This window comes from Microtus oregoni, unplaced genomic scaffold (genome assembly GCF_018167655.1).
Source record: "Microtus oregoni isolate MIOR12 unplaced genomic scaffold, Mior012 000050F_ref0000143, whole genome shotgun sequence".
Classification (NCBI taxonomy): domain Eukaryota; kingdom Metazoa; phylum Chordata; class Mammalia; order Rodentia; family Cricetidae; genus Microtus; species Microtus oregoni.
Genome location: NW_024543256.1, coordinates 2,999,768 through 3,011,846, shown reverse-complemented (window position 1 = coordinate 3,011,846; position 12,079 = coordinate 2,999,768). Strand labels below are relative to the sequence as shown.

Here is a 12,079-nt window from a genome sequence, read left to right as displayed (position 1 = left end):
TGGGACCTACTAAAACTGAGAAGCTTCTGCAAAGCAAAGGACACTGTCACTAAGACAAAAAGGCAACCTCCTGACTGGGAGAAGATCTTCACCAACCCCACAACAGACAAAGGTCTGATCTCCAAAATATATAGAGAACTCAAGAAACTAGACTTTAAAATGCTAATTAACCCAATTAAAAAATGGGGCACTGATCTGAACAGAGAATTCTCAACAGAAGAAGTTCAAATGGCCAAAAGACACTTATGGTCATGCTCAACTTCCTTAGCAATCAGGGAAATGCAAATCAAAACAACTTTGAGATATCATCTTACACCTGTGAGAATGGCTAAAGTCAAAAACACCAACGATAACCTTTGCTGGAGAGGTTGTGGAGGAAGGGGTACCCTCATCCATTGCTGGTGGGAATGCAATCTTGTGCAACCACTATGGAAGTCAGTGTTTCGGTTTCTTAGGAAATTCGGGTCAACCTACCCCTGGACCCAGCAATACCACTCTTGGGAATATACCCAAGAAATGCCCTATCATATGACAAAAGCATTTGTTCAACTATGTTCATAGCAGTATTATTTGTAATAGCCAGAACCTGGAAACAACCTAGATGCCCTTCAATGGAAGAATGGATGAAGAAAGTATGGAATATCTACACATTAGAGTACTACTCAGCGGTAAAAAACCATGACTTCTTGAATTTTGCATGCAAATGGATGGAAATAGAAAACACTATCCTGAGTGAGGTATCCCAGACCCAAAAAGATGAACATGGGATGTACTCACTCATAATTGTTTTCTAGCCATAAATAAGGGTCACAGAGTCTACAATAGTTGTATCTAAAGAAGCTAAGTAAGAAGGGGAACTCAAGGAAAAACATATAGTTATCCTCTTGGCTAAGGGAAGTAGACAAAATTGCCGGGGAGAAAATTGGGATCTTGGGGTGGGGTGGGTTGGGGGTAAGGGGAGATGGGGAGAGAAAAGTTAGAAGGGAAGGAGGTCGGGCCTTGGGAAAGCAGGAAGATTGGGATATAGGAAGGTTGGACAGGGGAGCACGGCACCACAATTCTTAGTTAAGGGAACCACTTTAGGGTTGGCAAGAGACCTGACCCTAGAGGGGCTCCCAGGTGCCCAAGCTGAGGTCCCCAGTTAGTTCCTTGGGCAGTTGAGAATAGGGAACCTGAAATGACCCTATCCTTGAGCAATACTGACGAATATCTTGCATATCATCATAGAACCTTCATCTGGTGATGGATGGAGATAGAGACAGAGACCCACACTGGAGCACTGGACTGAGCTCCCAAAGTCCCAATTAGGAGCAGAAGGAGGGAGAACATGAGCAAAGAAGTCGGGACCGCGAGGGATGCACCCTCCCACTGAGACAGTGGAGCTGATCTATTGAGAGCTCACCAAGACCAGCTGGACTGTGACTGAAAAATCATGGGATAAAACTGGACTCTCTGAACATGGCGAACTATGAGGGCTGATGAGACGCAAAGGACAATGGCACGGGGGTTTGATCCTACGTAATGTGATGGCTTTGTGGGAGCCCAGCCAGTTTGGATGTTCACCTTCCTAGATATGGACGGAGGTGGGAGGTCCTAGGTCTTACCACAGGGCAGAAAACCCTGACTGCTCTTTGGACTGGAGAGGGAGGGGGAAAGGAGTGGGGGGAGGGGGAGAAGGGTGGGAGGAGGGGGCGTAGGGGGGGAGGAGGGGGAGGGAAATGTGAGGCTGGGAGGAGGTGGAAACTTGTTTTTTTTTCTCCTTTTCTCAATAAAAAAAAGAAAAAAAAGAAATAAACTTATAAAAACTACAAAAAAAAAAAAGGTTCACCTAGGTATCAGCGTGAGTTTCTATTCTAACAAATTCATGTTAAAATGACAGCTAATTTATTTGGGTCCTTGGGATGGGAGGTATTTCAATCCCAATAACCCTATTTGAACTATTTTTATCTCCTCTTTACATATGTTTAAAATGAAACTTCAAGGAGCAGAGATGGTTTGTAACAAGGGCTGTAGTAATAAATAGTAAGGGTGGGTTCAAATTGGCTATAGACTATGAATTAATACCTTGCTATATAGTGTTTTAAAAAAAAAACATCCTGACATCCCCCTCTCAACTTGAGACAAAGGCAGATTTCATTGCAAGTAGAACTTCTCTAAGTATTACCACAAAGAATACTGTTCTTTTTTTGTTTTTGATTTTTGTTATTTTTTGCATTCAAATTACAGTTTCTTCTCCCTCCTCAATCTATATCGTCCCCCTGCCTCCCCCTGTTCTGTTTCTCTTCAGAAAACTGAAGCCCTCCCATAGATATTAACCAAATATGGCAAAACAAGGTGCTGTAAGACTAGGCAGTCCCCTTATATTAAGGCTGGACAAGGCAACCCAGTATGAGAACTAGGGTCTCAAATAAACAGCAAAACAGTCAGAGACAATCCCTGTTCCTACTCTTAGGATTTCCCCAAGAAGAACAAATCATATAAAAGAAGCATTTTTTTTTCTTATAGACTACCTTCTATTGTTTCTTGAAACAAAGCTATTTCCCACAACTGATCCCTGCAATTAATAGCCTTTGCTATGAAGTCATGAGCACACAGGTTCCAATGTGCTGTGAAAAAGGGCAGGAGGTATAGCAATCCTAGTAATCCCTTGCAAACCCAAGGTAAGATTAAGACCTTGCCCATTACTAGCCTGTTCATGCTTGTTGTTCTGTAGGCTAATCAGACTAAATTACATGTTGTAAAACTTTCTTCTACCATTGAAAACAATTTATAAAAGTTAGAAATTCCCATTATTTGTTGGATTCTCTGAAGGTAACTTTCCTTTATATCCAACCCATTCCCTCATGCAGTATATGGTTTCTATTTTTCCTATTTTCTCTTTTCTACTATTTTTTATGAACTATCTTTCCATATTTTTAAAGCAAAGACTCTCTCTTTCCTTCCCTCCATCTTTTCTTCCTTCCTTCCCTCCTTCCTTCCTTCCTTCCTTTCTTTTTTTCCTTCATTCCTTCTTCCTTCCCTCCCACTGTGATTATGCTCAATCTCTCCTAATTGTTCTCCCACTTCAAAGTTTGATTATGCCCTATTCCCACATACATGAGTCCAGAATTTCTTTTTTATAGTTTTTATTGAACTATACATTATTTCTACTCCACTAAATTCCTTCCTCTCTCCATCTACCCTCTTCTGCAACCTCCGTGATCCCAATTTACTCAGGAGAACTTGACTTTTTCTCCTTCCTATGTAGATCCATGTATCTCTCTCTTAGGGTCCTCTTTGTTATCTAGATTCTAAGGGGTTTTGGACTGTAGGCTGTTTTTTTCTTTGCTTTTATGTCTAAAAGTCACTTATGCATCAGTACATATTATATTTTTTCTTTCTGGGTCTGGGTTGTGTCACTTGGTATGTTTTTTTTCTAGATCCACCAATTTGCTTGCAAATTTCAAGATGTCATTTTTTTTAAACAATGAGTTTTAATCCATGTGTAAATGTACCACAATTTCTTTATCTATTCTTTGGTTGAGGGGAGTCTAGGTGGCTTCCATATTCTGGATATTACAAATAATGTTGTTATGAATGAGTTAAGCACATGTCCTTCTGGTATGATGGAGCATTCTTTGAGTTTCTACCCAACAGCAATATTGCTAGGTTTTGAGGTAGATAGTTTCCTAGTTTTCTGAGAAATAGTCATTCTGACTTCCAAAGTGGCTATACAAGGTTGTACTCACCAGCAATAGAGGAATGTTCCCTTTACCCCACATTCTCTCCAGTGTAAACTGTCATCAATATTTTTGATCTTGGCCATTCTGGTAGGCATCAGATGGAATCTCAAAGTTGCTTTAATTTACATTTTTCTAATGGCTAAAGATTTTGAGCATTTTCTTAAATGTCTTTGAGATTTGTCTGTTAAGAATTCTCTGCCTAAATCTGTACCCCATTTTTTATTAGATAATTTGTTCTTTTCATGTTAAGTTTCTTGAGTTGTTTGTATATTTTAGAGATATGCCCTTTGACTGATGTGGTGTTGGTGAAGATATTTCCCAATTTGTAGGCAGCCATTTTTTCTTGTTGCCCATGTCCCTTGCTTTACAGAAACGACTCACTATCAGGAGGTCCCAATTACTAATGGTCGCTCTCAGTGTCTGTGTACTGGGGTTCTATTTAGGAAATAGTCTCCTGTGCCAATTCAACTGTACTTCTCACTTCCTCTTCTGTGAGTTTCAGTGTGGTTGGTTTTATGTTGAGGTCATTGATCCATTTGTACTTGAGTTTTATGTATGGTGACAGATATGGATCTATTTGAATTCTCCTACATGTTGATATTCAGCTATGTGAGAACCATTTATTGAATATGCTTTCTTCCATTTTATATTTTTAGCTTCTTTGTCCAAAAAACAGGTGTTCATGCAACTTGATACCTGGATTATAATATTTTGGTCCTTTCATCTGTTTTTATGACAATAGCAGGCTGTTTTCATTACTGTAGCTCTGTAGTAGAGTTACAAGAAGCCTTAGGTAATAGGCCAATCAGTTTATAATTAATGTAGACCTCTATGTGTTTCTTTGGGACTGAATAGCTGTGGGAATGGTCTGGACAGAAATCTTCATCAACATAAATATACTTACCAAAATTAAATGAAGACTAGATAAGTAAATTAAATAGACATATAAACACTAAGAAAAAATGAAACAGTAATTAAATTCTCTTAACCAAGAAAAAACCCAGAACCAGATGGTTTCAGCACAGAATTCTACAAGAATTCTCTCCTCACTGAACAGGTGAATTTGAAGTTGATTTTGACTTTGAGCTGGACAACTAGAGGTAGAGGAGAGGCCTTGTAGATTCCTTTCAAGACTTTATGGTAAAGAAGCTTGAGGCAAGCCTTGTACCTAGTGTGCTTCCACTTATGCTAATGATATGGATGTTAAATCAACTGTTAAGGGGACCAGAGTCTTACCAGTTGGCTAACATTCTCTCATAGAGAATCTATCTATAAATAAACATCCATTTGTTATATCAATTTATAGAAGCAACCAGGAGTCTCTTATTCCACTTCGTAGCTGCTAATAAACTTTTAACTAACAAAGCTAAGAATCTTTGTTTTCAGGATATAAGTTATTACAAGTGCATTTTACCTTTGAAGTTTAATTTACTTTTGGAGTATGTGTTATAAAAGGTTTAATTTTGAACTTTTGTTCATCTCTATGATGCTCTTTGTTATGTTAATGATATCTTCATAAAAATTATCTATATAATATTAAATTTCATTCATTATTATTTTATTTACTTTAATGAATTTGTTGACAAATGTTGCTTGTATCAACTTAGAATTTGCTGGGTTCCTGCAGGTGTCATGCAGAGAATTGAACTGCATGAAGGCAGAAGAATTAAAGCCTGGTGAAGATTGATTTCATTAACTTGGATCAGAATTTGGGGAGCCTAAAACAAGGTGGCTAGTTGTCAGCATATTTTAAATGCAGTCCAATTTGGGAAAAGGTTTCCAGGCAACAATCAGTCCAATTAGTCTAATTCCAGGTGCACAATAAAACTTATAGTGTTACTACATAAAGACTCTTTTTGCAAAGTACTTGTGATCATAAAAGTGGGTTCTATAGCTAAATGGACTTGTATCAAGTGTGGTCAGTATAGAGGTCAATAGGCTGTAAAGTACATTTCACATCAACCTTAAGGATGAGTAATGTTCTAACAAGGAAAAGTCTGGAATGAACATTCTGGGGGAATTTGGGCAAGGTTTGTGCGGACTTCCTCAACAGATAACAAAGAGGTCAGCACTTTGTTAAAAAAAAATCTATGTCAGCTTTCTTGATGGAGCACAGATATGTGACTTTTATTTTCTCCATTATAGAGACAACCCTGAGTGATTAACATTTCTATTTCTCTGAGTGCTTCTCTGAGTATAAATTCCTCTGTGCTCCCAAAAGATATTGAATATAGAGTAGAAAGCTACTTAGCTAGCATTGAATAAATCACATGTAACTCATTTTAATTTTATAGTGACAAAATATAAATTACTGTCAGATTTTGGTATGTAAAAGTTTATATTAATGATTAGACCAACAAAGTAGAATGAAATGTTTTCTATGTTAGTATTAACCATTTTAAAAAAATGGATACAATGATGTCATATTGACTTAAAATAATGACTAAATTTCCTAATTTATGAAAAAATACCAGGGTATTTTCTGAAATCATTGAGAGTCTATAATCACTGACCAAATATTATCAATAAGTACTGCTATAAAGTACTATCTAATGAATCAAACATATATCAATAGTTAGGAATGAAGATTTGATGTACTCTTTCGAGTACTCTTATATACTTTGTGATTAAAAAGAAAATGTGTCATGACTTATCTCATTTGATAATCTACATTATCATAACCTAAACATCATTCCCCCTAAATTGCTACCCATATGAGAATTTGAAATGATAACCTTATATGATGAGCTAAGGAGGGTGTCAAAATTTTCAAACTAAAAAGAAAAGCCTCTAATTTTAATTGTTAGAACAAGGTAAACAGAAGAATTCAATAGATATATTTGTGTGAATTTGGCATTTGTTTATATACTTTTAGAAAGGCAATATACAAATATATGGAAGACTGGTAACTTAGAAAAAATAATTTATTCTTTGTTATCTAGTAATTGATGAAATGATCTTTTATTTTACCTTGCTTACCAAATTCCCAAATAGTTTAATGAGATTCATAGAAATTCTCATAGTAACCATACCTCTATCATACTGTGGAATAGAGAATTTGAATTCAGTAAATTTACTAGGAATGATCCTGAAAGAAACATCTGTGTGAGAACAAACACAACTAAATGATACAAAAGGAATTTAGTTTTGATGGAGTCAAGATCAAAACTGTCCTTACTTAGGTTTGACATTTTTCTCCAAGGAATATTTCTGAAAGGTATGTCGCAGAATCAAAAACTTGTAGAAGTCTCAAGCCCTCAATTGGTAGGTGAGAACAAAATTAATTCATAATAAGTCAATATTCTTTAGCATTCATCATATTGGAGCATCTCACCCTTAGGCTATTTTTCATGTGTGGGCACTATAACATCACACTAAGCATACATGTACACAGACCACACTTCTCCTTTCTAATTTTTGAACAATGAGAAACTCAGAGAACAGAGTAACAAGAAAACCATTTGCCCTTTACACAAAAGCTATAATAATGCAAATAGCACACAAATTAAAAAGCAAAAAAATAAATAAACAGAGTAGTTATGAAATGATCTAGGTTCTTTCCTATACTGGGTGAGTTCTCTTAATGAAAGCTAAATGAATAGTGATGTCCTGAATAGATCCTGAAATTTAATAGTTTGGTGCTATCTTTCTAATCTAATAATTTAATTGAGAATATATAAGCAGGGGAAGGGATCAGCAATTTAAAAATATAAACAACAGGCTCTGAGCAATTATAAATGTCACATAAGACTAAATATGTCCTCTTCACTCATATATTTTTAAATGTCTAAGCACTGCATTGACTCATTGTTGGCAAATGTGCGAGAATTATGTTTCTATCTAGAAGCTTCATTAATTTAGGGAAATATTTTCAAAAAATACCTAAATGGATTTGGTAGTATGTGTTTGTCTGTGTGTCTGTGTTTGTATATGTGTGTGCAAATGTTTGTGTATATGTAACAATAATAATTTTAAAAAAGTTTGTGAAAATGAGAAAGAATAAGGGAGAATGGGTAGAGTTGGAGGTAGCAAAGGAGGTGAAGAAGTGATGTATTTACAATAATTACACAAGGGATTTTCAAGAAAGAAAATTAAATTAAAATATTTGACAGCATTTTCAGGTAAGCACTTTATTGTTTTGAACACTTTATTGTTTTGATCATCACTGTTACAGTTTTGAAGGATGAGTCTTAGAAGGCATTCGTTGCTTTAATCTGGGAAAGTGTTGACAATTATCCACATCTGGGAGCTTTGTGGTTGTTTTAGCATAACAGGGAACATATTTTCTTACAAAACTCTTGGATGGTGTCATGGCTATATTGCAAAGGGAGACGCTCTTATGCTCCTGCTGAGGTTCATGGCTCATGTCAGCTGACAGATAGTACTTTTCAAGATTGAGTATATGTTCAATTGCATTTTTTACATTATCAGAGAGCCCAGTCAAGGTGATATTAGGATTATATGACCCTTTTGGAGGTAAACGTATGTCTACTTGGTATTGATCCATGATTCTATGGATGGTTCTTCCACGGAATCCAATAACACTGCCACGAACCTGGTGGTTTAGTGGGATTTCCTTAGAAACCGTTTTTTCGATCTTATGCAATACTCTCATTATTGCATCTCGAGCAGCTAGAGTGTTCTCTTTATAGCCAGTAATAGTGATTTGGTCTTGTATTTCATGACTTCCTTTCTTTGGAAAACGGATAGTAACATCATGCTCTGTGCAAATCTGAGCAATAAGTAAACCCTTATGACCAGTGATCTTGGAGTGATATTTGGGATCTAGATTGAATATTAGCTTAAAATTTCTTAGTGTCCGATCTTCTATTTCCGTTTGTAAAGCCTTGACTCGTTTTTGTAACCTCATCTTGGCTTGTTCCACATTTGCTTCAAGGCCCATAATAGATATGATATCAGCATTTATTCCAGGTTGTAATATTTGGATATGAACTTCAAATTCTTTTATGAGCTTACGTAAGCCACTTCCTTTGTGCCCAATGATGTAAGGATGTAGGTGAAAGGGCACATGAACTTCAGCAGTAGCAGGAATTAGAGATGCAATAGCTTCAGTAGCTGCCTTGCAATTTTCCACTTGGCCTGATATAAATATGGTGTCACTTTTTTTTGCGGAATTAGGAACAAGATCTTTAGGGGTCCTTCTCCACTTTTCTTTGCATTTTTCCTGCATACCTAGGTCCATATTGATGACTGGCTTGTCTATGTCTGGAAATTTGATTTGAACTTTATAATCTCTTGCAATTTGTTGAATTCGTGAACATATTGGTCCCATGATAAAAGGTTGGAACTTTTGGGGAATAACATACCGCGTTGTAACTTGGGAGCCCAAAGGCTCAAAAATGTCCTGAATGTGTTTCTTTGCTGCCTCAACACAAGCTTTTGCCCCTCTTATTGTGACTTTTGTATTATGCTTTCCTGCATAAGAGAATGTAATAACCACGCCACCATACTCCTCTGTCATTTCCCTTAAAAGCTGGCCCCTCCGCATAACAAAATAATGGTGAAATTTGCGATTTATTAGTATGTTATCCTCCACCACATTTTCTAAGTCTTTAATTAAAACTTCTAGTCGTTTTTGTACTTCTTTAACACCCTCTTCAGTTCCTGTAATTGTTATGGAATCTTCATCCTTGTTCTTAAGATTAGGGAAAATGACACAAGTTCCAGTCTCTTCACACAGTTTGGAAATATTGCCTCCATTTTTATTCATAAGAAACTGATGATATTGTGGTTTGACATGGACAGTCCCAGAGTAATTCTTGGCTTGCTCTTCTTCTGCCAGTTTCAGAAGCTTTGTTTTGGTCTTTTCAACACTTTCAACAGACCCCATGATAATGAGTTTATGTAGGCCAGACTTGTTTTTTGGGAAATGCAGATGAACTTTCCCACATTCTTCTATGACTGAATTGATCAAACATTCTTTGGGATTAGTCAGATATTTGTATAGATTAGGAGGAATGAAAATTTCCTCCTCTGCAGTATCAGCTATCTCTTGCTGAATTGAAAGAATCCAGTTACGTGCAATTTCACAGTTTTCTGGATATCCAGTAATGACAAACTCTTCTGAGTTGCACTTTTCTGGTGGGAAACTAATCTTGGTGTTGGTGATTTTAGAGATTATTTTTATATTTGAACCTCCTTTTCCAATTATCCTTTTGTGAAGCCTTTTTGTGATTGGAATACTTACAGTATAGTTATTTCCTTTAATATCTGTCAACATGTTCTCCAAATACTGTGCACATTTTTCTGACTCATATTTTGGACCTATCAGCTGGACAACATCACTTTTCTCTGCAGGATGTGGAAAATTGAGGATAACATCAGGGAATTTCCTACAGATCTCACGAACCCTTTCACCTTTTTGTCCAATAAGTATGTGGTGAAATTGGTGTTTGATGATTATGTCCTGGCTGTACTCCTCTTCCAAATTATTAGCGAGTTCAAGGAGTTCTCTTTTGGCTTGTTGAACACCCAAAGATTCTCCCTCAATTCGGATCAAATGATTCATTTCATTTTCAGGAAACACTGAGATAGAGACTTGGTTTTTCTCTGTAATTCTGTTTAGGATCTCTCCATTATTCCCTGTAAGGTACTTATAAAACTTACTGCTACTGTTTATCTCAGTACATTCCATTCTACTAAGTAGGTCATTGACAATGATGTCAAATTTTTCTTGAGCATAATTTACATCATCTATTGGTCCTTTGAGCATAATTTTGTCTTCAGATGTAAAGTATATATGAACCTTTGGCACACTATTTGTTATCTCAGCTATGTTCTCACCTTTCTCACCTATAATAAAGCTGTGTAACCAAGAAGGAGCACAGATAGAAGAAACAAAATAATCATCATCATTGCAACCAACTTCATTAAATATCTCCCCTGAACTCTCAGGCTCACTATGTTGTGACATAGAATCCGATAGGCTCTCAGAAGGTGATGGCTCTGTTGAATCTCCAGTTGTTTCTAGGATCTCCTCCAGAAAATTTCTTTTGAGACCTATGGTATAATTGTCTTGAAAGTTCATCATCACATCCTCAGTTATAGTATTTGTCTTCTCAGTCATTTCATTTTCACAATTGATCTGATCCACATGTTGTTGTCTTTCATTAATATCTGTCTCCTCGACACTAGCCAGTGGAAAGGGGACATGTCCCTCTGATTCTTGGAAAATGTCACATGCTTCAGGGTATGGCTCAGCAGTCAGGGAATTAAATGTTTTCCCCATTTCTGATGGCGGAATATCATCCTTGCTACCGTTGGCAGATGTAGGTTGACTTCCATCTGAAGATTTCAACTCTGCCTGTTTTGAACTATTCACACAGTTGCTCTGATTGTGTGGACTTAAGATCTGAGAATTTATTTCACTTTCTCGTTCCAAATCTTGTGTGTTTTCTCCAGTCTGGTCTATAACAAAGTGATTTTCTTTTTTGGAAATGAGACTTAAAGTTAAACCCTGTTCTTGACACCATTCAAAAATTGCATTCTCAGCTTTTATGACAGATTCTGGGTTGCCAAACACTGTTATATAGAGACCTTGGTCTTTCACAAAAGATGTTTTTAAGTTGACACCAGTGTTTTCTGTGATATATGTATAGAATTTTGCTAATGTACCCTCACTAAACTGACTCAAATAATTTTCTTCCTCTAGTAGTAATTTAAAAACTTGAGTAAGTGATGAAACTTCCTCAACTTGAGGAATATTAGTGCTTGATGGTTCTGCAATTCCTTCAGAATTTTTCAGATAATTTGTTTTCTCCAGGTATACAGTGACATTGTCTTCATTTGTGGACATATCAACTACATCATCTGAACTGCTATCATGATTTCCTTTTTGAACACTATTTTGGTGTGGACTAGAATTTGTTTTGGAATTCATTGTTGGTCTTTGAGTAGATTCAATCCAGATGTATTTCAGATAAAATGTCAACAGCAAATCCACAAATACTTCCTGTAGCTGCCTTCTTGCATATTACTGTATGGGGAGAATGAACACTTTAAGGATGTCATTCTTTTTTAAATTAATTTATAGAATCAAAATAATAAAATTAAATTCATATGGCTACAAAAGTTTATTTGACAAAAAGTATAAAGTTTATCTATTAATCTATTCAATTATTATGTGAGCATAGGAAAAGGTAAGAGTATAAGGATTATGAGGAAACAGCCACCAATGTTTCCAAAGCAAGGCCTTCTTTATTTTTATTCACCATAAATAAACATCATTTTTCCAACTCAGCATTATTATTTTTTGCCATTACCCCAAATAACACTGTTGAGAACCTGTAATTCTTTGAGAAAAACAAATCAGTAGCATCTATAAGAGGATGCTGCAT

The 12,079-nt window shown here is 36.2% G+C and overlaps 1 protein-coding gene across 1 annotated transcript; it reads right to left on the bottom strand.

Annotated features, from left to right (window-relative positions):
- Positions 1 to 7,890: 7,890 nt before the first annotated feature.
- LOC121437047 (vigilin-like) lies at positions 7,891 to 11,622 on the bottom strand. The gene has a single exon (XM_041636910.1). It carries the CDS (start codon positions 11,620 to 11,622, stop codon positions 7,891 to 7,893), a length of 3,732 nt encoding a protein of 1,243 aa, XP_041492844.1.
- Between the last annotated feature and the right edge of the window lie 457 nt (positions 11,623 to 12,079).

Excerpts from the sequence above, each read along its gene's own strand:
- LOC121437047 (XM_041636910.1), bottom strand. The coding sequence starts at position 11,622 with ATGAATTCCAAAACAAATTCTAGTCCACACCAAAATAGTGTTCAAAAA.